At 45.4% G+C, this 22,724-nt stretch overlaps 4 protein-coding genes across 6 annotated transcripts; 1 reads left to right on the forward strand and 3 right to left on the reverse strand.

The window, feature by feature from the left end:
• Nucleotides 1-779: 779 nt before the first annotated feature.
• LOC120949043 (cecropin-C) lies at nt 780-1,346 on the reverse strand. The gene is made up of 2 exons (XM_040366005.2): nt 1,172-1,346; nt 780-1,084 (listed from the first exon to the last, which is right to left on the reverse strand). Exons 1-2 carry the CDS (start codon nt 1,268-1,270, stop codon nt 1,004-1,006), a joined length of 180 nt encoding a protein of 59 aa, XP_040221939.1. The 5' UTR covers nt 1,271-1,346; the 3' UTR covers nt 780-1,003.
• A 2,461-nt stretch (nt 1,347-3,807) lies between these two features.
• On the reverse strand, nt 3,808-4,371 carry LOC120953727 (cecropin-A). Its single transcript, XM_040373936.2, has 2 exons — nt 4,183-4,371; nt 3,808-4,093 (listed from the first exon to the last, which is right to left on the reverse strand). Exons 1-2 carry the CDS (start codon nt 4,279-4,281, stop codon nt 4,016-4,018), a joined length of 177 nt encoding a protein of 58 aa, XP_040229870.1. The 5' UTR covers nt 4,282-4,371; the 3' UTR covers nt 3,808-4,015.
• Nucleotides 4,372-5,361: 990 nt separating this feature from the next.
• Nucleotides 5,362-6,061, forward strand: LOC120953718 (cecropin-B). Its single transcript, XM_040373922.2, has 2 exons — nt 5,362-5,570; nt 5,668-6,061. The coding sequence occupies exons 1-2, from the start codon at nt 5,466-5,468 to the stop codon at nt 5,743-5,745; spliced, it is 183 nt and encodes a 60-aa protein (XP_040229856.1). The 5' UTR covers nt 5,362-5,465; the 3' UTR covers nt 5,746-6,061.
• Nucleotides 6,062-6,456: 395 nt separating this feature from the next.
• On the reverse strand, nt 6,457-22,248 carry LOC120953707 (uncharacterized). 3 transcript variants are annotated; one of them, XM_040373900.2, is made up of 5 exons: nt 21,543-22,248; nt 7,784-7,908; nt 7,539-7,697; nt 7,295-7,441; nt 6,457-7,217 (listed from the first exon to the last, which is right to left on the reverse strand). In XM_040373900.2, the coding sequence occupies exons 2-5, from the start codon at nt 7,883-7,885 to the stop codon at nt 7,086-7,088; spliced, it is 540 nt and encodes a 179-aa protein (XP_040229834.1). In that variant the 5' UTR covers nt 7,886-7,908; nt 21,543-22,248; the 3' UTR covers nt 6,457-7,085. The 3 variants fall into 3 exon arrangements, with proteins under 3 accessions (XP_040229834.1, XP_040229842.1, XP_040229824.2); XM_040373908.2 differs by lacking the exon at nt 21,543-22,248 and adding an exon at nt 8,619-8,854; XM_040373890.2 differs by lacking the exon at nt 21,543-22,248 and having other exon boundaries at nt 7,784-8,609.
• Between the last annotated feature and the right edge of the window lie 476 nt (nt 22,249-22,724).

The raw sequence follows: 22,724 nt of genomic DNA on the forward strand, positions 1-22,724 counted from the left end.
CGAAGCGCACTCACGTCAGCAATCCCAGCACCTGCAGCCGTCGGCCGGGCCGGGGATGCAAATTCGCCCCGCAGTTGGATATGCGGATAGAACCTGTTGCCACCGCAGGGTCCCATGCGTCTGTGTTGGTGTTGGCGGGGCGGGTGCACACGTCAATTGTTGTTTGATGTCCGATCTCGACGCCCCGATTGCCGATGGGAAACCGAGCTCGAGCGCACGAGCGTAACATGCAAACCGGAAGGTTTCGTGGCTAGCCGTCGCGGAAGAGGAACCGACGGACGGGGGTGGAGAGAAAGAGGGAGAAAAAAAAACGGTCGGGTGAGGTGGCAACTGGAGAGGTAAGAAAACGAGAGACACACATAACGGTACACGAGAGGCCACCGAATTCGGAAGGGCTGCCCATTCGGGGCGAACCGGTTTGGCCGGCGATCTTGAAGAACATTTGGCGTGTACTATTGGCGATATGCTCATCGCAGCACGCTCAGTGGCATCGAATTTCCATTTCCGACTTCTCCAATGTTTGGTGGAGACGTTAGGTGCAGCGACAAAACAACGCGCTCACTCTAACGCCCTGTTTGTCGAAGAAATTATACGCTCGGCCGGCTTGAAGAAACATCTGCCGCGAAAGCGGGGGGAAATTGCGCCCGCAACACTTTCGATTCTAGCCCACTTACTTACTAACCGGCTTCTGCCCTTCCGCTTCCCATGCCCGTGTCAATGAAATTGATTCACAAAGAAAACGCAAAGGCTATTGGCCGCCGAGGTTTGAACTGCTCACGTATTAAGGAAGTTGGCCCGAGACAGGCACTTTATTGGAACGGTTGTGCCTTGCACGGTGGCGTTGATTAAGGCGTTGTAGTAAACACTGTACCGCGCCAGTTCGTTGACGTCGGTGTCGGGTGACGGAATTGATTGCAGAGGGATCGTGATCGGTTTGGAGCGGGTGGAGAGAACTCCCCACCTTCGGGAGGGAACGCAACAAGAAGCTGGCTAGGGGGACCCATTATCCAACGAGACCCTTTACGCCCGCCGCCAGCGGCAAACCCTTCTGGGCTGCATTGGCTACTCGTCGGCCTGCGCCTTCCTGCAATGGAGATGCATAATGCATTAGTCATCGGTGTGATGATGTAGACAGCAAATCGCCAACACTGCCGCCGATCCCAGTACACACCACTTTCTTCAGGAACTTCTTGAACCGACGACCCTCGGTTTGGCCCAGGAACGCAGCCATCAGTACCAGCGCGACGAGAAAGATCAGCTTGAAGTTCATGGTGCTGCTGTTCGAACTTTCGGTTGGTTTTACACTCGCGAAGCAGGTGCCGGAATAATTAGTGAATCGCTCTCAGTCAACCGGGCGCATTTTATAGTCAAACTGGAAATGCATTTGTTGACCGAGTGGTAAAGTTTAATTGAGGTAGATGCAACAGCGACAACATGGTTCTGGTGTTGTTTAATTTTGATAACTTCTAACACGGAAAGGTACGGGCTCAAGTGGCGATGGTTTGATAGTTCCGATAACATTTGCTTCCGTCGTCGTTATCTAACTACGGTCAGATGTTTGTCCAAATCTTGTGTCGCTCATTGACGATTCGCTCACGACACAAGAATCGAATAAAATCGTGGTGATTAAAAAAAATGATTCTATAAGGTAAAGAAAAATTAAGAAAAATATTCTATAACTCCTACAATATTTTAAACAGAAATTAAGAATTAGGGGTTTACAGGGTTTTCGAAGACACTTTCAAATGTGCACATAATCTTTCATTTTGACTATAACGATTAATATTTTCGCTCTAAAATAGTAAATTTGATTTTCGAAGTCATAGATGGATTATTAAAATAAAACATATATTATATAAACGTTTAACAACATTTGTGCTTCATTAACAACGTGATGGGCACTATGTAGTCAGGGTGTTTGAAATCTCTAACCTTTCTGCTCAGAGAAGCACTGTAGGAGATTTAATGTTTACGAGCATCGAACCATTTTTTTAATCTAAAAATCATGATTTTGGTGCTAAATATTAGTAATTTAACGGTTTCACATCACAAATTGCCAACATTTCAACGAAAATGTGCCTTTTCCGTATGTTGGAACAACTGAACATCGTTGTACTAATTATCGCCGTATGCCATGGATTCTTTGTTTACAACTGTCATTTTGGTCGTAATGCAAAGTTTACAAGGGGATAAATAGGGTTTCTCGTTGTTGTTTTAGTTCACCAGAATCAGTTTCATCAAAATAACAGACAAAAATGAAGATTTTAATGGCTTTCATACGAAAAAAGCTTCACCTGAGCACCGCTCCTATGGTCATATTGCCAAGTGCACATTTACTTCCCTGGCCGCTCATAATTGAACAAGTCTCGATCAGAATGTGAGCCGTTCTCAAACACATTGGGCTAATGGCTACGATTCTTCAATGAAACCGGCTTCACAACACATACCAATTGTGCTTTGGTGTAGATTGCACGATCTTGATTTACGCTTTGGTGTAAATATGCACGTTTAGTTGCCTGCAGCGGCAGTAATAACACTTATGGCAATTTTGCTGGGAACATTTTAGCCATAATGGGATCCTTGAGAATTGCAATTGGAATTTTCTATTATTTGAAATAATTGGAATTGGAATGGTTAATTGGATTTTTTCATTATTTCTATTTCTAACAGGACATCAACATTTTAAAACAAAATTTACAACAATCTAATCGGTACATCGATGACACATTGTAGCCATAACTGGTAAACTTAACATAATTTAATATTCTTATTTATGATTTGCAAACTTCCCACTCATCATCGATGATGATCAATCATATCTTTATTTGAACATTAGCGGAATGTTTGCATCATCGTATGCTTCAAACACAACGGCCTTAGTTGTTTTGGCATACTAACTGCAGATATTCTGTTCAATAAGTCGTTAATACTTGGTAAACATTAACTACATTGATTAACGTGATTGTTAACAGCAACTTTATAACTAATAATGATGTCCCAACCATCAAGAAAATAACCCAGTATAGTAAAGACGGTAAATATATAATAGGTAATAAAATTAGTTACAAGGTCTGACTAGCCTGTACTACATCACCACGTAAGCCATTACACCATGTATGAGTACAAAGAAATTAGTTAATTTGGCAACCATTTCGATTTATTACAGTTAATTATAAGCCTTAAAGCTAAACCTTTTTGGCACCAAGCAATACAAATGGTCTGTTAATGTTGCGTCGTATTGTTTATTATTCTAACACGTGCCTAGTTGCAACCAGTTGATGATCAAACGAAAACTGAATTCCAAAGGCATAAAACTCAAAACACGTGGGGTTAAGAGGCCAGCACCATCATCCACGGTCCAAAACGAGTATGGAGCAATTGTGCCATTGAGGTTTGAGAGTGCTTTGGCTAGCATAAATACGTGTACATGTTGATTATATGCATCTTCAATAAAATCAGATATCTGATGTGCAAAAGCTGTGCAACAACTTCCCAAATAAATACCACTGGACGCTGAAACCCCGTGTGCTGTGTGTTTATTCGAGCATTCGGTTGCATTGGATGGCTCTTCTGTGGCACAGGCTTGACATATTTCGGGACGGTCTGTCGGTTTGTAGCTTCCTAAATTGAGACAATTGCTTTGCTCCAGATAGTCGTCAAGGCTGACCTGTGAAACGGGGTCGGATGGATCGGATCGGATGCGCGTGACGAAATCAATCGCTCGACCGGATGATACTGTAATACGCTAGATGAGAGCCGTGGTCGTGATATTACCCCATTAGAGTCAAGGTAAGGTACTGATAGCAGTTGCGGTTAGATAAGAAGTGAAATTTATTTGCCGAACTAGTCAAGATCTGTTTACTACATGCTATAATTTTATCACTTTTCCCCTCCCTGCCCACAGATCTGTTAAAGCTGATTCATCTCTCTCCCTCTCTCTCTCTCCATTTTTACCATATCATGTTAGCAGAGCTGTCGTCTTAAGCACGAATAGAACCATCCTCCTGCCGACGCTCTAACCGAGCGCCTTAACGCCTGCCACCACCGGTAGGGCCTTCTCTGCTGCCTTGAACACTCGCTTGCCGGCTCCCTCCTGTGGACAATGAAGTTTTAACAAACATCAGCAACAGTGAGCCTTGTTGTAGAAGTTCCTCCGCACGGTGCAACCCATCTAGTACTTACAATTTTCTTTCCCAGCTTCTTCAGCCGTCCCGCTTCCGTCTGACTGCAGAGCAACAGCACTGCCAGCACGACAAAGATGAAGATCTTGGAGAAGTTCATTGTTGTTGGGTTGTTTGGTGGTTGGTTGGTCTCTGGGTTGATAAGATGTTTGCTGCAGGAACGCTTTGAACCGACTGTTGATACCTTTGCATCGATTAGCTCCGTTTTATATACCAAAAAGCGTTACCCCGGAATTCCTGGGGATCCCCGTACAATCGATCAAAGGAATAATACGCGCGCGTTCGATGAATGTTTTTTTTTCTTTCTTTCGACCGTTTCAAACCTCAAAAAGTCCCCTTTTCCGTGCGCCCTACGAGATGAGGGGGGATTCCCACCGCACGGAAAAGGGGAATACCACAGAGCATCCTGTACAAACACCAACCGAAAGGAAGTAGAAAGTGCAGTATCGCGTGTAGGAGAAAGAAAGAACAGACAATCCTTTGTGAAGGTGCGCCACCCCTTTCCATTCTAATGTAATTTTTATCTTATCGCATTAGAACGCACATGTTAAAATACAGGGGGTAGGGGAGACACCGTTGGAAAGTTGATTGTTTTCTCGACAAATGAAGACGGCGCAGGTAAACAGCGGCTGTGTTTTACTTTCCTTGGAGAGTTCGTCGATACTGTTGCCTTCCGGTGAGCAAACAGCGTCAACAGCGGAATAACGCACAACAAAAGTGTTGTGGCGTGTTTCGAAAGTTTATACAAAGCACAAACCCTTTCGCCTATTGTAATATAACGTTCAAACTCATCTCGGAAGAGCCGCAAACAAAGCAGCATGATTAATTTACACACCAGTTATTCGCGTAGATCGGTATAATTATTGCTGTGCTTCTTATGTTCTCATTCTTGCGCAGCCGTGGCATTCGGGGTTCACAAGGTGGGTGATTCCCCATTCGCAAATACTCTGCAGTAGAAGTGCTTGCTGCTCTCGTGTCTGGTCTTTACATCTCGTGCTCACAAGACAAATATAGACGTCGAGCCAGAGACACGCTGAGCAGCAGCAGCAGCCGCAATTAAACAGTAACATCGATGGAACGTTCCTCAGACACATCTGCTTATCGTGGTGCTTGCTCTGGTACCGAGGGAATCCCCGGGACCGATCCGAAACGTCGATGGTGCGCTTTCGTCGCTTTAAATAGCTTTCTCTGAGGCTGCAACATCAACCAGTTCAGCCTGAGATCTCTTCCCGTGTGGAGCAAATCGATTCCCAGTGCATCTGTGTCCGAAACCAAAAGCTAACAATGAACTTCACCAAGCTGTTCATCCTGGTGGCGATTGCGGTCCTGGTGGTCGTTGGCGTACAGCCAGTCGATGGTGCGCCGCGGTGGAAGTTCGGCAAGCGGTTGGTAAGAATAACATTTGTTTTTCTTTTCTTCTTCTTCTTGGGCATACACCAGAAATTGTGATTCTAACCATTTTTTTTTCTATTATTCTGATTCACAGGAGAAGCTCGGACGCAATGTGTTTCGGGCGGCTAAGAAAGCGCTGCCCGTCATTGCCGGCTACAAAGCTCTTGGATAGGATGTGGCTGACTGATCCCGACCCGACCGCTCAACTAGTGATATAGAACAGCAAACGTAGCGCAGTGACACCCTACTCCTAATGGTATCCATTATCAAAATGTTTCACTGATCAACCCGCAGTGGTATTAATCGTAAGACTGAAAGAGGTCACCGCCTCCGCCGGTTCGGTGGAGTGATATTGGCAATCAGCTGCATCGACAATGTCCACGTTTTACTGTGTGTGTGTGTGCGTGTTTGTTTGGTCTACTGATTTACAGTATTTTTTATACATATATATCTGAGGGACAATAAATAGAGCATAATAACGTACTGAACCACCTGCGCGTTAGTAGGCGCGATCGCAAGATCCACCACCGCTGCTGGAAAATGCCAAAAAACCTTCAAGTTCATCGGCGCACACAGCGCGTTTCGCTGTCGCAAATTAGTGCCTTTCAATGTCATGCGGCGTGTGAGTGCATGCAGCATTTTCGCTGGAATAGAAAAGTGAACGCGCCGAGAGATAGCGCTCGAAGATGACTCAACCGCCGTGACGATTGAATGATGCTCCACACTCTACACACGACCGCCATTGCCATCGGGGGGAGGTTGGTCCACCTAACCTTGACGCGCTGGGTGGAGTCGACCGGTCAACCGATTTCGACAGACGCTACTTTTGTAGCTCGTCTTCTCACCTTTTGCATCCAACCAAAGCCAAACAACAGCGTGAAACTTCGTCATACGGGTTTCTTTTATTATTATTATTATTATGATTGCGATAGAGTCGTCCATCGCACTCCACTGTGTCTAGCCGATTGGAACGCGATTGCTTCTACGGCGCCCGAGCGCCACTACTCTCACAACTGCACAAACACGCACACAAAACGGTGTTTGTCTTAATCTACACCCAGATTACAATCTAATATTCTTTCCCCGGCTTCCCATGAACTTACGCCTATTACAGCACCAGCTGGAAAATGAAAACAAACATCGTACTACCTTCCCTGCGATTACTCACGGTACTGCACGGTTACCGACCTATATACATACACACTGTGACGTTCCGATTCCCAAGTCTAAGCGCTGCGGTGCCTCTCCCCCCTCGGAACGTGTACCTCTAGGAAGCCCTAAACTACTCTACTCAGGTTCTGGTTCTAGCTAAGCTTATCTCCTTACTTTAAAGGGAAACTGGAGGCAGCAGGAAGCTGCCGACTGCCACCGAAACAGGACGCTCCCTTTTGGAGCACAGGGTTTAACGCATTCCGTAAAAAGGACGAGATTGTTTGTTTTTTTTTTTTGTTGTATCATATCACAGTTGTAGAATGCGCACTGAATTCAATGTTGGGACGTGGCTGCATCCCGCTACGGCTTCTTGACGTCCGCCTTTACCTCCACCGACAGGTTGACGTTGATCGGTCCGGCCGTTTTGTTGCGCGGTGGAAAGGCCGAGTTCTTCAGCTCCCGCTTGTAGTCGTCGATGTTGTACTTCGTTTGCTGCGAAAAGAACGTGTTTGAATTCGTTTCGCGAAAGCGAGAGAGAGAGCGAGGGAAAGAAAGAGCAGAGCACTTACGTTCCATGCGTCGTTCCATTCGAGCCGGAACAGCTTCTGCAAGCCGCGATAGTTGCGGTTCAGGATGCGCCCCAGCTCGGCCCGGGAGATGCGGTACTTCGGTGTCGTACTGGTGGACGGATCCGGTGTGGTCGGTGACGTGCGAGGCTGATAGAAGCGCAAAGATTTGATCAGTGTGTGTGTGTGTGTCTGTGGTTTTGTTAGTGTAAGAGCCCTTCTAGCTCGTTTGTAGCTCGTCACTTACGTCCGGCGTGGTCGTGGTGAACGTGTCGGTAAACTCGTTGCTGAGCAGATCGTACACGTTCTTCAGCGTGTAGGTGGTGTCGTTGTACTGCTGGTAGAGCAGCGAGCCGAGGTGTGTGATCTTGTGAAAGAAGCCCAATCCCCGTGGCTGCCGCGAGTGCTGCAAGGTTGATGGTTGACAAGGTTAACACACACACACACACATTAGCGCCTGACAGAGGTACGTCGGTCACACTTTGCACTTACCGGCTTTTGGGCGGGCTCAACATCGGCACTGATCGCACCGGCCGCTAGCAGGAACACAACCAGCACCAGCTTCCCGGGGCTCGTCACGCTGGGCAGCAACATTCTCGCGCGCAAAGGTGAGGACACTGCAAAGGTCGGACACCGTTTTAGGTCGGCATCAGAGAACAAAACAGAAGAAAAAAAAGCGTTGAAACTTTGATTGGGGCGTGTTTGATAATGGCTGATTGTAGTATTGGTTTGTGGCAGATACGAAGACAATCCCGTGACTGCCGACGCGCTGTAACTGAAACACTGGAAAACACTGCACACTGTCACCGCAAGACACACTTCCTTCTCGGCCACAGTGGAGGACATTCGAATCACGACCTTGTTGGTGGTGGCTTGTGTGTGTGTGTGTGTGTGTGTGTGTGGCCACGCGATCCGCACCGCCCTTTTTTGCCCCATTCCCCGTTTGATGAAGGTCACACTAGCTGACGAAGAGAATGGGCAGGCTATGCCAGTTGAGTGCCTTACATTAGGCGTAGTAAACGCGAGCTCCGCTTTGCAGCGCCGTGCAACTGCGCATCGTGATGCAATATTTACGCGACGTGCGACCTTGCGAGATATTTCAAAAAGTAAAAGTAAAACACTCGCGGCCCAACATTCGCACGCGATCGGATCTGGATCTGGAGACGCACTAAGAGCACAGAGCACCATGCACCAAAGAGAGAAGACAGAAAAAAAACGCCAGTAGAACAACTACATTGCCCGTAGCCTTCCGGTCCGCAGGCGCATGGATCGAATGGGCAGCACAACACACTCCCACCGCACTGAAAGCACAAGAGCCTGAACGAACCTGAAAAACTGCGATGCTGTGTGAAAGGAAACCCTCCTACATCCGTCACTAGTAGCGGGACCGTACGGCGGGCAGCGGCCACTGCTGCATTGGCGTATCGCTCGAACAGAAATGACTAACTAATGCCTAAGCGCCGAGCGAGCCGAGATGTATCACCGCAGATCGCCGCAGAGGACTGCTGCGAAGCTGAGATGGTGTCTCTCCGTCGCTCCCCGAGCCCGATCTCAAAACCCACCCACCCACCCATCCCCATCGCATGGGTCGTTGGTCGCAGCAGCAGCAGCAGCAGTCGAGAGAAGGGATGGAGGCCACACCGTTCGCTCCGGGGAACGGGTCGCCGCCGCGCAGGCAGAGGGCGCTCCATTCCATCCGGGGCGGTTACCGTTTGCCACTATTGTTTGCTGGTGCGAAAACCGCGATCTCGAGCCCGGTGGCTGAGTGTCGATTTGACCAGCGCTGAGCCGCTGTGCCCCTATGGTATTGCGGCGTGGCTGTGAGGAGGTTTTGAGATTTCAACACGATTTTTTCGGTTGTTGAAGCGATCGTGGCGGACACAACGTGTGCCTAGCCTAGCTTCCCCCCACTCATTTGACATCGATCTATTCCAATCTATTTCCAGCGCTCGGGCCGGGCAGCGCCGTAGCTCCTAGCCTCCTAGGTCTACACGCTCCAAGGCTCACTAGTTCACGTTCTCCCAGTCGCTGCCGCGACGAACGACGCGCGCACACTTTTCGGGGCACAGCCCGTACCGTGCCCTCCCCGTTCCGATCCTCCGGAGAAGCCCGAAAGTATGGCGTAACTGTCAGTCCCCCCTGCCGCCGTCTTCTCCTTTGCCTCCTCCTTCTTCCAAGAGTGGCGACCTTGACTCGTTTCGTCTTTCACTCTTCGCTGCAGCCGCTCGCCGACGCGTGAGCTTGAGCTCTTGGAGCCCGCCGCCACCGAGGGGAGGGGCTTTGTTTACCTGCCCAAACACTGTGCATCACTGCGCGGTGCGAGGTTCGTTCACATCGGCCTTTACGCTTTGTCGCATCGAAATTTAGATGTTCGGCGAGCTTTTTACAGCCCGAACATGGATTGCGGCTCATTTGGATTGATTTTGAGCGAATCAAGTTTGACAAATGGACGAATCAAGCTGGACATTGGTCGCCATTTCCAATCAAGTGCTTGTGAGTAGGGATGATGTACGCTTTGATTGTGGTTACCTAGGTGCGTTGCTATACATTCCCAAAAAATAACATTTCCTCTGTCTTTTAATCTTTTAAACATGCCGTTAAGGAAGTTTTGGTTGTGAGAATGGATGATTACACCTTTAGACCATTTGCCAGGCAATCCCGATGCCAGATTATGAGATTGTGGATATGATGCATCTTTTGGAGATGCTAAACAGTCTCTAAAGTATATTTTACTACATTTAGTACACTTTAATTTATATATGTTTTTATATAAGGTTGGGACATAAAAATCAACTGATCTTATGATACGCGTTTTGAGACCTGGTGGAATGCAACTCAGACAATACTTTTAGACTCTCTTAAGCCGCGAGAACGCTTCACGTCAAGAGATAGTTTGCGTGCTCAGGTCCTGCCAAATGCGGGGAGTTGTTTCAAACTATGTTAACCACACAAACTACATCGCATCGAACAGTAGGTGTAAGGGTGTGATCAATAAACTCCTAATTATCTTAACCCAATTGTTGTTGATATGATTGTCGATTGTTGATTCCAATATGTGTGCATGAGTCAAATATCAAAAATCACTGATGCTCTTTTGATCTTCTATTTTGGTCTATTTTAAGTTTCTCGCAGGTTCACATGCACAACAACACAATAACACTGATAGAAACACTTTTTAAACCGTAGGCATAGTCCTAATACTATTTAATTTACTATTTAATGATGCAAACAGCTCAAACTAAAATATGTCTCATGTCTGCGCACTTAAAAGTTGTGAAAATAAAATAAAGTTTTTGTATTATGGATTTCTATCAATACGCTAGTGATTCATAAATTCCGTCATTGAAAGAGGAATTAGAACAATAAATAACTTTGAAATTTGTAAACTTTAAAGCAAGGCTCTAAATGAGGTCTAGAAATAGTTACACAGTTACGGAGGCTATAGGTTTTAAAAGTTCTGTAAATAGTGCCTTGCAAAGTAAAGACAGTGATGTGATGTAAAAGAATGCCCTGCATGATTCAAGAATTAGTTTGAAGTTTTTATTTTCTTGATTTATTTTACTAGTTTCAAACATTTGTGGAATTCTTCACGACTAGGAGAGCTACCCAAGTAACATTTTAAATCTTATCATAGTTTTAAGGTTGTTGTTACGGTTATTCCATTAAGCCTCCCTTTTTCATTTGGATGTCTTGTATGACCCAATAAAACTATAATAAAACTCTCTTAAGACTGATAGGGCCCATCTACAGAACTCTGTTAAGATTACTCGATAAAATAATTTCTAGACCTTTAAGATGTGAGGCGTAAATAAATTATCAAAATTACAGCTTATTGCTATGGATATGTTCTTGAGTAGGCAATGAAGTAATGATTATGAAGTCATAATAATGGTTGATAATTATTTGAGAATTATGATGTTGTCTTAAGAATTTTTCTGATTCTGGAATCGCTCGCGTATAAGCAGAAATCCATGCCAAGAAAATTTCACTGTTAAAATACATTATAATAATTTAAAAAATATCAAAGCGCCTCAATAACAAGCAACTTTTTAGTCTAAAAATAAATTATTTTAAAAATATAGTTTTCATTGAAACGCTTTCAACTTGCACAAAAAGCTTTTTCAAGGCTGTGGCATAATAAACATGACGAGAAAAACATTTGGAAAATTTGCGATTTTTCTATTTGCCTTGTAAATTATGAATTAGTTTATTATTAGTTTTATTAGTTAATTATACATCAACATGGCTGACACATTTTGGATACACAAATCAACAATCTTATGCATTTTAATCGATTCCATTGACTTAAGATCAAGAGGACTTTCTTGATCACAAGTTCAGTCGATTTGTAGTGTTGTATGTGTGGCTAAGATGGTTTTAACCAGCACATAGCTTTAGTAAGCACTTTAGTGCAGACTAACAAGTTTTAAGACTCTCCACGTACAGGTAGTGTCCGAGAAACGCGGATCCTGGTATATGCAAATTTCACAATCGCGGGCTTCTGAATTTGACAGATCTTCTCACAAATTTTATTGATTTGATGCAATATCAGTTGATAGCAACATGATTGAATAATAACGATCCACTGCAAGCAAAAGGAAAATAAACTTAAATATATAATAGTTGAAAACCGCTTCTTCACGATTTGCGTTAATAGCGAATCTCAGATACAGCCTGTATAGTTTGTTACAAGTTCCCTTCATCCAAGACTTAATAAGCATTTAATAAGATCAGTTGATCTTGATGTCCCAGTCTTAAATAACGAGTCTTAAAACATGCTTAAGAATATTTTTACTGGATGGTTAAAGCCAGGCAACTTTTAAGTCTTATAAGACAGTCTTATAATCGCCTTCAGAACGTTTTAACGGTTTAACGACTTTAAAGACTGTTAAGCATATTTAAAATACATGTTAAAGCTATGTGGCTCCTATTATAGTTTTAACAGACAGTCTTATAATCGCCTTCAGAACGTTTTAACGGTTTAACGACTTTAAAGACTGTTAAGCATCTTCAAAATACATGTTAAAACTATAAAGCTTAGTACACTCATAGCAAAGCATTCTTTAGATATGTTTAAGTGTAAAAACTATAGGAAATGTTTCTTGGGCTATCTAAGTCTAAGGTAGTATGAAATATAGTCATTTAAAAAATCATAATGTTAAACCTAGTATGCAAACAATTATGTTGAATAAATTGAAATAGGAATTAAATATGACCCTCTATTAGATTGTAAAATAAATAAAACAAAAAACACTTTATTTTTGAAATATTAAATAATTTTTCAGAGGGGTTAAAATACATCTTTAACGACATAATCGGGCATCATTTTCAGCTGATAAACAGCGTCGTTAGAAGTATGATAAGACTCAAACTGTTACTTCAAATTAAGATGGCTATGTTTGCGATCAAACGAGAGTGACACCACTGCGCTGACACCTTCCAACCCCCGAAAGCTCGCTTGATAACAGTAACAGTCGCGCTCAGAAGGTTACTCGGTTGGATGCAGCCTTCACTTCTCCCCTTCCTACAACGCCACATATATACAACACGGCATGGGTAAACATTCACACCTTTGTCAAGGCACTCATTCAACGTTTGTTTTCGGGCAACGCATGTCAAAAAAAAAATCCCCCGCCAAAATGCGTCTTTAGTCTAGTTTATTGATTTAATTTTCTCGAGCAAAAAAGCGCCACAACTTTGCCAACCTTGTTTTGCGGGCAATCAAGCAGTGCATTTCTTGTGCCCTCGTACACACACACACAGCGTCATTAAGAGGTTGGTGCCATTTTCTGTGCTTTGTGTTTAGGCACCCGTGATCTCTAGCCCCGGCGCGAGCGATTTATCACGCTCATTATACCAGTCTACGGATGACGAATTTTAAACTTGAAAACCTGTACACATTCCTTGACGGCAACGGCATCAGGTGACAACCCGGGTAATGGTACAAAAGCCTTCCTTGGCGCGCAGTGCCCTTCGGGGTTGGCAGTGGAGTGTTTATGCTTTTTTTATGGTGGATTATTTCTTCGTTTTAGTACACAGAGCGACGTGAAGGTGAAGGTTGCGGATTCGATTCGCCATTTTGCTCATGGTAAAATAGTTTAAATAGATCGCGTAGCGCTGTGTTAACGGAAGTGGATATCACCAGCGGGGAGAAAGGTCAAACAGACTTTGTTGTGTTTTTTTTTCGCTTTTTATGCTCTCAACACGCACCGACGCAGCTGTGCAATGGCTCATGATTCTCGTTAGCATAGATAGCGCTTCCCCGATGCGATAGGAAGTGACTATCCCCTTGGCATTCCAGCAGTTTGCGTGAGACGGCGGAACAACAGCAGCAAAACAAAACAACAAAAAAACGGCAAACATAATCATTGCCCTTCGGCGGGTTTAACAAGCGTTCTGAGACGTTGTTGCGAGCGCACCATTGTTGTGATGTCCGGATGCGATTGTACCGTGTAGTGCGGTTGATGAGAGTGATGGCTGCTATCGGTAGAACGGGGCCCGCACGATATCTGCCGGCAATTTCCGCGATAATCAATGCAGCTTTGATTATTTACATCCAAACAAAAGGCACCGTAACGGTTCTTGTGCCGCAGCTGAACATCGCGTGGTTGCGTTTGCCGTACCCGCGTGGGACAGAACGCGGCGCAGGTGCGCAAAAGCATGCGACGGTTGCCGCAACGACCGTTTGCGCGTACCTAACGATGCGCCGCATCGCTGTAACGCACAAACGCGCGTACGCACAACGAAACCAAAACAAAAACACGAATGCATTTCGGTGCAGGTAGTAACATTTATTGGTCAAACCGCACGCACACACTTACATCTTACAGCTAATGCAACCGCTCTTACACCTTACCTAACCTAGCTAGCTGCGCACACGGAACGCTCAGTGTTTCGGCATCTTGCCCATCGCCACGCAGCGCCGACCGTTGTACACCTTGCCGGCGGGGCAGTCGGGCATTTTGAGGTTGTGAGGGTTGAGCGGTGCGGCCACGGCGCTCTGCTCCCGCTCCTGCTTCTTCTCGTCCCGGCGCAGCTTCCGGTCGACGCGCTTCTGCTCCTGCTCCATCTTGATCTCCTTCGAGCGGGCGCGCACCATCTGCACCGCCTGGTCGACACGCTGCCGCAGGGTGGTGCTGATGGACTTCATCGTCGTGACGGTCGTCTTCTTGGCGGTGGCCAAACGGCCCACCCCAACGTGCCCCTCCTTCGGGTGTGCTTTCGCGCCGGCCCGACCGCTGGCAATCGACTGCATGGCGGCGCTGTCCGGCGGGGCCGCTTCCGAGTAGGTCGATTTGTGCACGCGTCGGAGGCGGGCACTGGCCACGACACTGGCGGACGTGCTGTGCGCAATGAAGAGGGCCAGCAGCAGGGCGACGGCAGCGAAAAGCTTCCACAGCGCGGGCGTTGCTCCTGTCGCCATGTTGGTGCGTGCTGAATGATGCGTTTGGTTGATTGAAGTGGTGCAGGTGTACAGCGCACGAGATGACACGCGAGGAGTTCGAAGTCAGGTATCAGCACTTGCCCTCCAAAGTAACTAGTAACGCTCACGAGCCAACGAGCCAACGAGCTGGCCAGAGAAAGTCTTTAAACCTGTCCCACGGTTGAGCTGCAACTGATGCAGGATCTGCGTCGGTCGGCTCGTTTTTGGACGGCCGGGCCGGGATTCAGGACGACCAGACGCAGACCCACTAACTAGTTGCTCTGTCCTACACGTACACACACACACACGACTATGCAATTTCCTCGCTTCTCGCACGCTTTGCTGCTTTTGGGAGGAGGGCGTAATGGCCCACTGCGCAAAACAGAAGGCTGTAAACTTGTTTATACACTCTGGAGCAAGTTCGCCAAAACTGGTGAAATGTCACTTCCCTTTTCTTTTTTTGTTGTTGGCGCGCCCAAGTTTGAGACCTGTTGGAGGACGCTCCATTCGCCGGGCCTCTCTGGGACGGCATCCAAACCAGAACCTGTTGCAGTTGGGACGGACCACTGGGTGGGGGGGTTAAATATCACCTTGCTCCAGAAGCTGCACACAAACAAGTCACCGCTGGCCGCATTGCGTAACACCCTTCACACACACACACACACACACACTCCTTTGGTGCCCTATCAGGCCGGACAGGAATTGGGACACGCTCGACGGCCTTGAGTGCCTTGAGTGCGAAGCTGCAACAAGAGATGAGAGTGGCTTTGATGACGGTTTGCTCCCGCCCGGCTCAGTGGCAATTAAATTGCACCGCAGGGCGCAAGGCTGCTGACCCGCGCGGTGTCATAGTGCAGTGGATAAACGAGCATCGGTGGCGCTCCTCGAGACAGGTCGAGATCAAGCCGCATCTCTGCAAAAAACGCGCCGAAGCGCTTGTTGCTGGAAGACAAATTACACTCATTATGTGCTTCTTCAGTATCGCGCGGCCAGGGCAAGGTGATGACAGGAGGGGGGACATAAACGTTGAGCAACGTACACCGGAGAGCGAAACAATTGCTGCGTTGAAAGTAAAAAAAAAAAAAAAAAAAAAACGAAACAACTATTCCTAGCGTCTGCTTTAGCGCTGGCAAGAGTGTATGGGAGCATTGGGGCAAAATGGGCATGTTAAGGATATTGATCTGCATCTCGTTGATCACTTTAAACTGAATTTTATACTTTAATCGATGCTCTAACACTTTATCTAACAGCACACTATAAAACACTGAATTTATGTACCGAAACATAGAAATTGAAGTCATCCTAAATCGTTATACACAATCATCTATGAGAGACTATATCAATGGTTTCAATAGTTTCTGGCAAAATGGCCATTCACCAATCCTCTAAATGTCAACCAGAAGAGCTAAAATGGACATTAATATCCATGACAAGATTCTAGCTTGTTCTTCTGCTTGGAGTAACGTACTACGCGAACATGGCAGCCAACATAAGCTAATGAGACTTATTCAGTACCACGCAACCGGGAGTGGTAGTCCTTGCTACGGGAGGACGGTCCCTTCTAGACCTGAACTCACAACGAGCATCTTATTGAGTCGTACGAGCTGACGACTGTACTACATGACCGCTAGGATAGTCCGAGCTAAAGTAACGTAACAGATTGCTAGTGGACTAGTTCTAACATGATTAAAGAATTGGAGGTGTGTGTCTTCGTATGTGATGGCACGATAACTGAACATTCATCGCCAAAAACAGTTTAGTTTGCAGATCTGTCCAGTGGCATGCGTCCCAACTCTAAAGGTAGTCTTTCTTCTGTGTCATCGGTGATCTCTCGCTGCACGGCGACGGGCCGTACGCACGATTGATGTCATCTGTGACACGAGATTCTACCGTCATACGAAATTAGTTGAAATTGTAATTACATTGTAATTATTGTAATTAATTGTAATTAATTGTAATTGTATACAATATTATCGACAAACAGGTGATTGAATGTCATTCTGAGGTTGTAGTTGTATAGATGCTTGAAGTTTTCAGTTCCATTTGTATCTGTATGTCAAAAAAATTTGTCTCTGGAAGGAATCATGATAAATGTATAAGGTATTCGAACAGATGTATAACAACCATTATTTGACATTAAAAAAACTCTACAAAAACCGAGTGACTTGGTTGTTTTTTGTGAAAAAAATTAACAAAATGAAATTAATTTGAAGTCATTGTTTACACCTGAAAACACATGCCAACTTTTGTCAATCCATTAAAGCTTCAAAAGTTGGTGCAACAATTGTAATATTTCAAATTCTACCGTTTTATTTATGAACTATTTAACTTAAATTCAATAATTTCGGAACAAACAGATTAAGATATTGCGTTGCATTTTTTAAATAAGGCGATTGACTAACAGTAAAAAAAAATTGATGCTTTAGAAACAACAATTAATGCGCACTGTCAAAAGTTGATGCCTTCGAGGCAATATTCGTGCCTTAGAGACAAAAATAGGTAAGTTGAAACTAAAATTTAGTGACAACGACTGAACATTCAGTTACCATTACCATTATAGATACAGTAAAATACCAATATCGTGCAATTATAACAAATAAAATAACAATACAGCATCACGACCTCATATCAATTCTTCTGTCAAAAGAAATCGGTCATTTTGCTCAAGTGGAAACTTTCAACAAATATAGACAACTACACCTGAACATAACCAATCAAATCGAAAATCATAGCAAAGTGTCATGAGCCTGGAAACATATTCTTAGTTTGTTTTTATTCGTGACGGTCAAAACTAATTTCATTTTGAGCATGCATTGAATTCCTCAATTTAAAAAGCGTTCATACTGTGCTTCAAACGCTATAATTAATGCTTATTGACCTTAAAGCTTATTATTTGTATAAGTAATCGAAAAGGTGTACATTTGCCAAAGATACAGATGGCTCTTTTGCGCAACATGCCCATTTTGCCCCTAGGTCCCCTACGTTGGAGCCGTTTGACATTACATTGTGCGCAAAATGTCTCTCCCTCCCTCGCAGGCATTTCGCGTTATAGTGTTGATGTCGATGCGATGGCGCTAACGATTAGTCCAGCTGACACGCCGGTCTGACACATTCGGGTTAGCTTAAGCACCTGCTTGTCCTAAATCGACCGGACCCTAGCTCTCCCAGGGCCCAGCTTCACAACGAGCCTGTGCGACCTTTGGCTCAGCCCTGCTGAGTGGTAGCCATTAGTCTCGCCAAAGGCCGATGGCCGGGCTGAAGCCTCATAACGCGCGAGTGCATCGAGTACAAACGGTCAACCCCACACACTAACACGCTAACACACACACACACGCACTTCAGCTTACGACCCGGGGATGGACGGCAGGCTAACAGCTTGACCATGTTGCCCAACCGCGCTCGTCTCGTTAAGCGGCTACGCCACTTTATTGGCTCATTTCGGGCACGAGGTTTTTGTTTCGCGATCGGTTTTGGTTGCGAAAAAGACAAAAAAAACACGACGTATGATTTTGCGAAAAAAAAATCAACCGAACTGAAGAAGCCGCCAGCAGCGTGAATCATCCCCCGAGCAACATCGGCGCGGGTGGTGGAATGGAGAGGTGCAATGATTAACGCACCAATGCGTTTGCCAATTCGATGAAATGAATCGATACATGCGGGCGACACGGCGAGACATGATGCGTTCGATTTTGGACGTTCCTCCCACATTGTCACCTAAAAATAGATTAGCTTGTCCCATGCCTGTATGGCTTTCCCACCGGGAGTGCAGTCCATTCTGTTTTTTTACAGATCACCTTTCGATTCCCACTGATAGGTAGTAGCTAATAATAAAGCAGACATGTTGCAATCCATCCTGCGTGTGGCCCGCCACCAACCCGCCGTTCACGAAAGGGAATCAGGCATTGAGTTCACGCAAACTCTACGTCCAAAAAGTGACTGACAAACCTGGGTGGGAAATAGCTGCACGTACACACGCACGAACATCAGCAAAACCAACGAAAAAAAAAGCCAACGAATTCTCCCAACCGAGTGACCAAGTGACCGAGCTTCTTTTTGGTTGCAGAGCGTGAAAATGCATAAACACTTAACCCAAAAGCGAAAGACTCGCCGCAAAATGCGAAGTAAAAAAAACAAAACAAAACAAAATACGACCGCTTTACGACCGATCGAGAGTGAAAGTGAGAGTGAATGGACCGCAACGGAGCGAAGACAGAGAGAAAAAGAGATAGAAAAGAGACAGAGAGAAAAAGAGAGAGAGAAAACACTAAAGCAACCAAGCGATGGCACGCTTCTTGTATTCGCGCCGTGTTTGTTTGCTGGTTTATGGCCGTGATCGAGTGGTAAACGAACCACACACCAAAAAAAAAAAACACCGCCGAAGGCTGTTGGTCTTTCAGTTTTGATCCCGTTTGCGTATCTAGAGCGATTTAGATTCAGGCTTACGCGAAGTTGGCCGAAAAGAAAAATGTGTTTTTTATAGGGCAAACAAGGAACGTTACAGCAGGCGGCTATATACTGGTGATGGGTAAAGATTGCAAATAAAAACCAATTCAAAAGATTTTGGAATCAACTCGGAATGGTAGGTTCGGCTAGCATTATTCGGAGCCATTCGGAGCTGTCCAAGAGCTATCTGGAGTCATCCGGAGTCGGCGTTGTCCGAAGTCGAAGTCGGCCGGATACGGAATCATCCAGAGTAGAAATGAGGTAAAGCTCCTACTCTTAATCAGGAACTTAATCAGGATTGGATCTCAATCGGATTCTGTCTTCGAATCCAGCAGCTCCTAACGAATACAGATTCAAATAGCTCCTATTGAATACGTTTTACTACCGTACTAAATTCGTAGCGCAAAATACTTACACTACAAAGGCAAACAGTTTCTGGGTTATCCATGGATTTTAGGTTGTTTCCAGATTTTTGTTTTGATAAAGTTCGTGATTTACAGGATTTTCCAAGTCACATTACAAAGAACTATCAAACTTAATCCAGCTCGAAATATGTTGAACATCATGCCGAAGAAATTAAAAATATGATGATTCATGTGGATTAACATTTTGCACGCGGTGAATAACAACGCTTACATTCGAAACTGGCTTGGATAACTCTGTATAGCTTACGTGTATGTACAGTGTACAGTGGCACTGTATAGTACAGCTAAAGTAATGTAAATTACGAACTGTAGTTATGAGTTCATTGTTATCAATAACTTGCCTAGGATGATGAGTTTCAAGAAAAATTCTACACATGATTCCAGCCATACCAGCCCCTAACTCCGGAGCTGATCTAGATTCGAATCCAAAAACAGCTCGATTCGAATCAATCCAAACCCGGCTGCAGGCCCATTTTCCCCATCACGTCCATCTACTAGCTAACAAGAGCCGAAGTGTCGGCTCGGAACCAGGAGTGCGCTCCAGCGTGCCCATACCACAAACGCAGTGCGCTAATCCGTAGCGCGGCATCAAGTTAAAGGTTGCGAAAATGGCGCTCGCTAGGCACACGATCTAGCGACCACCTCAGGAGCGGCCAGATTGATCACGACGGGTGGAAAAAGGCGCAACGATTAGGCCAGATGGTAGGTCTTATTATTCTCCCTGGGACAGCGCATTTCAGCGCCTGCGGGTGACGTAAAGTGTGTATGTGATTGTTCTGTTTGTTGCCGGAGGAAGCGTCCTAATTCCATTTGCATAGTAAACGTTTGACACGAGTGTCTTGATTTTTTTTTTTGGCTCAAGTTTTGATTATCAAGTTGCGATACAGTGCGCTTCCTTTGCGCGCTCTTTCGTATTCATTTTGTGCTCTCCATTTTGTACGCACACACTCATTAAACCGCTCCTCCCTCGCATTAAACTCACGCTGTCCTTCAATATGCGCGGCAGGTACGGTGGCTGAATAAATTGACATAATTGGACTAATAGATGTTTTCCAATGGTTCCACCACCAGTCCGCCGCATTCCTCGGCAGCAATTTCTCATCAAATCGACGCAGCCAATCCATTATAGCACACACACATACAAAACACATATACAAGCATCACGTAACAGCTCGCTGACACTGACTGCCGTACGCGTTTGATTGATTTTGACAGGCTGGTGTTCAACTTTTCGATTGCGTTTCGTGTGCCGGCGACGAGTCCTTCGGCCCTTCGACAGCGATTAAGGCGGGCGGAGCGGGTTTCGTTTTTGTGTGGTGCACGTTACATACACGTTCGTACATACTGCTGGCAGATGTCAAACGCGATGGAACGCGATCTTTCACTTGCAGGCGCCATCGTGGTTTCACTTTCCGCTGGAGATTCCTGATTGGCGATTGATTGTAGCTCGCTGTATGTTTTTGTTTTTCTTCGTTTCGGATCAGAACTTCATCGTGCCGTACCAGCGAATGATGAAAGCACGCCGAACGCCTACGCCACCTCGGAAGAGGTTGCTGGAATCGTTGCGCTAGGTGGTTTGCCCGCCCGATTGCATACACCAGACAGGCCAGCACGTTTGGTTGGGTTTTTTTTTTTTTCTTTCGTTGCTGCATAGTTTCGTAAACGGAGCGGAGGAATCAAGGAGGACGCCATGGCTGGCAGTGTCCTTTACCGATACGCAACATGTACCCGAGCATTAAAGCTTTTTCTTTTTGTTTGCTTGTTGCCTTGCTTACTTCGACACGCCGACATAGGTCAAGTTTTGTCACAATGTCCCGGCAGCATCTGGAAGACCTTGCGCGCATGCATAATCACAACGACTACGAAACGGTCAAGGTGGACCGGATCCGCTAAACCGGATCCGTGCGTCAACCCCCAACCAGCCGGTAACCTCTGGAATGTTTCACACCTTTTTGCATACCTTGACGGATGTAGTTAGCTGCTGCGGACGACAACCAATGAGGATGCAGGATCACCAACAAACACACCGGACACACAGTTGGCGGACTCAGCAGTAACTACTGAACATGCCGGCAGTAGTGCATGCACTTTCTTCACACGTTGCTCTCGAGAAACACTTTCCAAAAGGTCCAAAACAGTCGTACCAAAAAGCACGGACAAAATTTTCACGATCACTCTTAATATTGCAAAAAAAAAACTAAAACGACCTAATAGTACCCTCAAAAACTAATACCAAAAAAAAAACGCACACTTAACGGCTACTCAACGGAACGCCCGTACACACTCTTGATCATGCGCGCGCACGTTCGCATACGGATTAAGTTTGATAGTACAATTGCAATAGCGAGCACTGCACAACAACAACATCAACAAACGGCACCTCCACCACGATACGGCCTCTGCGTTATTGCGTTAAGCCCCCGTCACGTTGGCGCGCGCGCACGCTCGCACACATACCGGGCGTATTGGCTCGCGCGTATCGATGAATGGGTCGGTCGGGTGCGTTTAGTGTGGTCGCTGTTGGGGTTTTTTTTTGTTGTATTACTACACCCTTCTTCTTTTTTTGTCTACTCATTACCTCTCTCCCTCTTTCTCTCTCGCTCCATTGTCTCCCTCTCTATCTTACTGTCTCTCTCTCTCTCTCTATCTCTCGCTGCTATATGTCAATCTACTTCTCCCTCCTTATAGTTCTCGGTTTAAAGCTAGCTGTTGGAATCTTGGTCACCTTTTCCTCGTTCTCTCGTACACTTTCAAACCCGCAATCGATTCGTCTCCACCGTTCGATTTGATTGCTTTCGTGCTCTAAACTTCTTCCTTGTTACCTTATATGACGGTGCCTGCGAGAAGCAGCGATTGATCAGAATTTCAATCAGCTAAACATGCATGTATCATTTTTCCGCCGCAATTCCATCTCATTTTTCTTGAATTAGGAACTATTTGTTAAGTGATACATAAGTAACTCATTAAAAAAAAGCAAAAAAAAAGTAGTAGATACAAGAAGAAAAATTAAACGTGGTTATTTTCACGAAACTTCAATTCCGCACAATTTTGGTACAATTGTTTAAAAAAAATCAATGAAAATTATGTTATACCCTTTCCGATGGTTAAATTTGTTAGCAAAACAAACTCACGGTTTAGTTTC

The sequence above is a fragment of the Anopheles coluzzii genome, chromosome X (assembly GCF_943734685.1).
Source record: "Anopheles coluzzii chromosome X, AcolN3, whole genome shotgun sequence".
Lineage (NCBI taxonomy): Eukaryota > Metazoa > Arthropoda > Insecta > Diptera > Culicidae > Anopheles > Anopheles coluzzii.

Bases quoted from the DNA above. Each gene is read 5' to 3' on its own strand.
- LOC120949043 (XM_040366005.2), bottom strand. From the start codon at position 1,270: ATGAACTTCAAGCTGATCTTTCTCGTCGCGCTGGTACTGATGGCTGCG. The intron at 1,085-1,171 runs GTGTGTACTGGG...TCTCCATTGCAG, and splicing joins AGAAGTTCCTGAAGAAAGTG to GAAGGCGCAGGCCGACGAGT.
- LOC120953727 (XM_040373936.2), bottom strand. From the start codon at position 4,281: ATGAACTTCTCCAAGATCTTCATCTTTGTCGTGCTGGCAGTGCTGTTG. The intron at 4,094-4,182 runs GTAAGTACTAGA...CATTGTCCACAG, and splicing joins AGAAGCTGGGAAAGAAAATT to GAGGGAGCCGGCAAGCGAGT.
- LOC120953718 (XM_040373922.2), top strand. From the start codon at position 5,466: ATGAACTTCACCAAGCTGTTCATCCTGGTGGCGATTGCGGTCCTGGTG. The intron at 5,571-5,667 runs GTAAGAATAACA...TCTGATTCACAG, and splicing joins GGAAGTTCGGCAAGCGGTTG to GAGAAGCTCGGACGCAATGT.
- LOC120953707 (XM_040373890.2), bottom strand. From the start codon at position 8,479: ATGGTGCTCTGTGCTCTTAGTGCGTCTCCAGATCCAGATCCGATCGCG. The intron at 7,698-7,783 runs GTAAGTGCAAAG...TCAACCTTGCAG, and splicing joins TTGAGCCCGCCCAAAAGCCG to CACTCGCGGCAGCCACGGGG. The intron at 7,442-7,538 runs GTAAGTGACGAG...CGCTTCTATCAG, and splicing joins TCACCACGACCACGCCGGAC to CCTCGCACGTCACCGACCAC.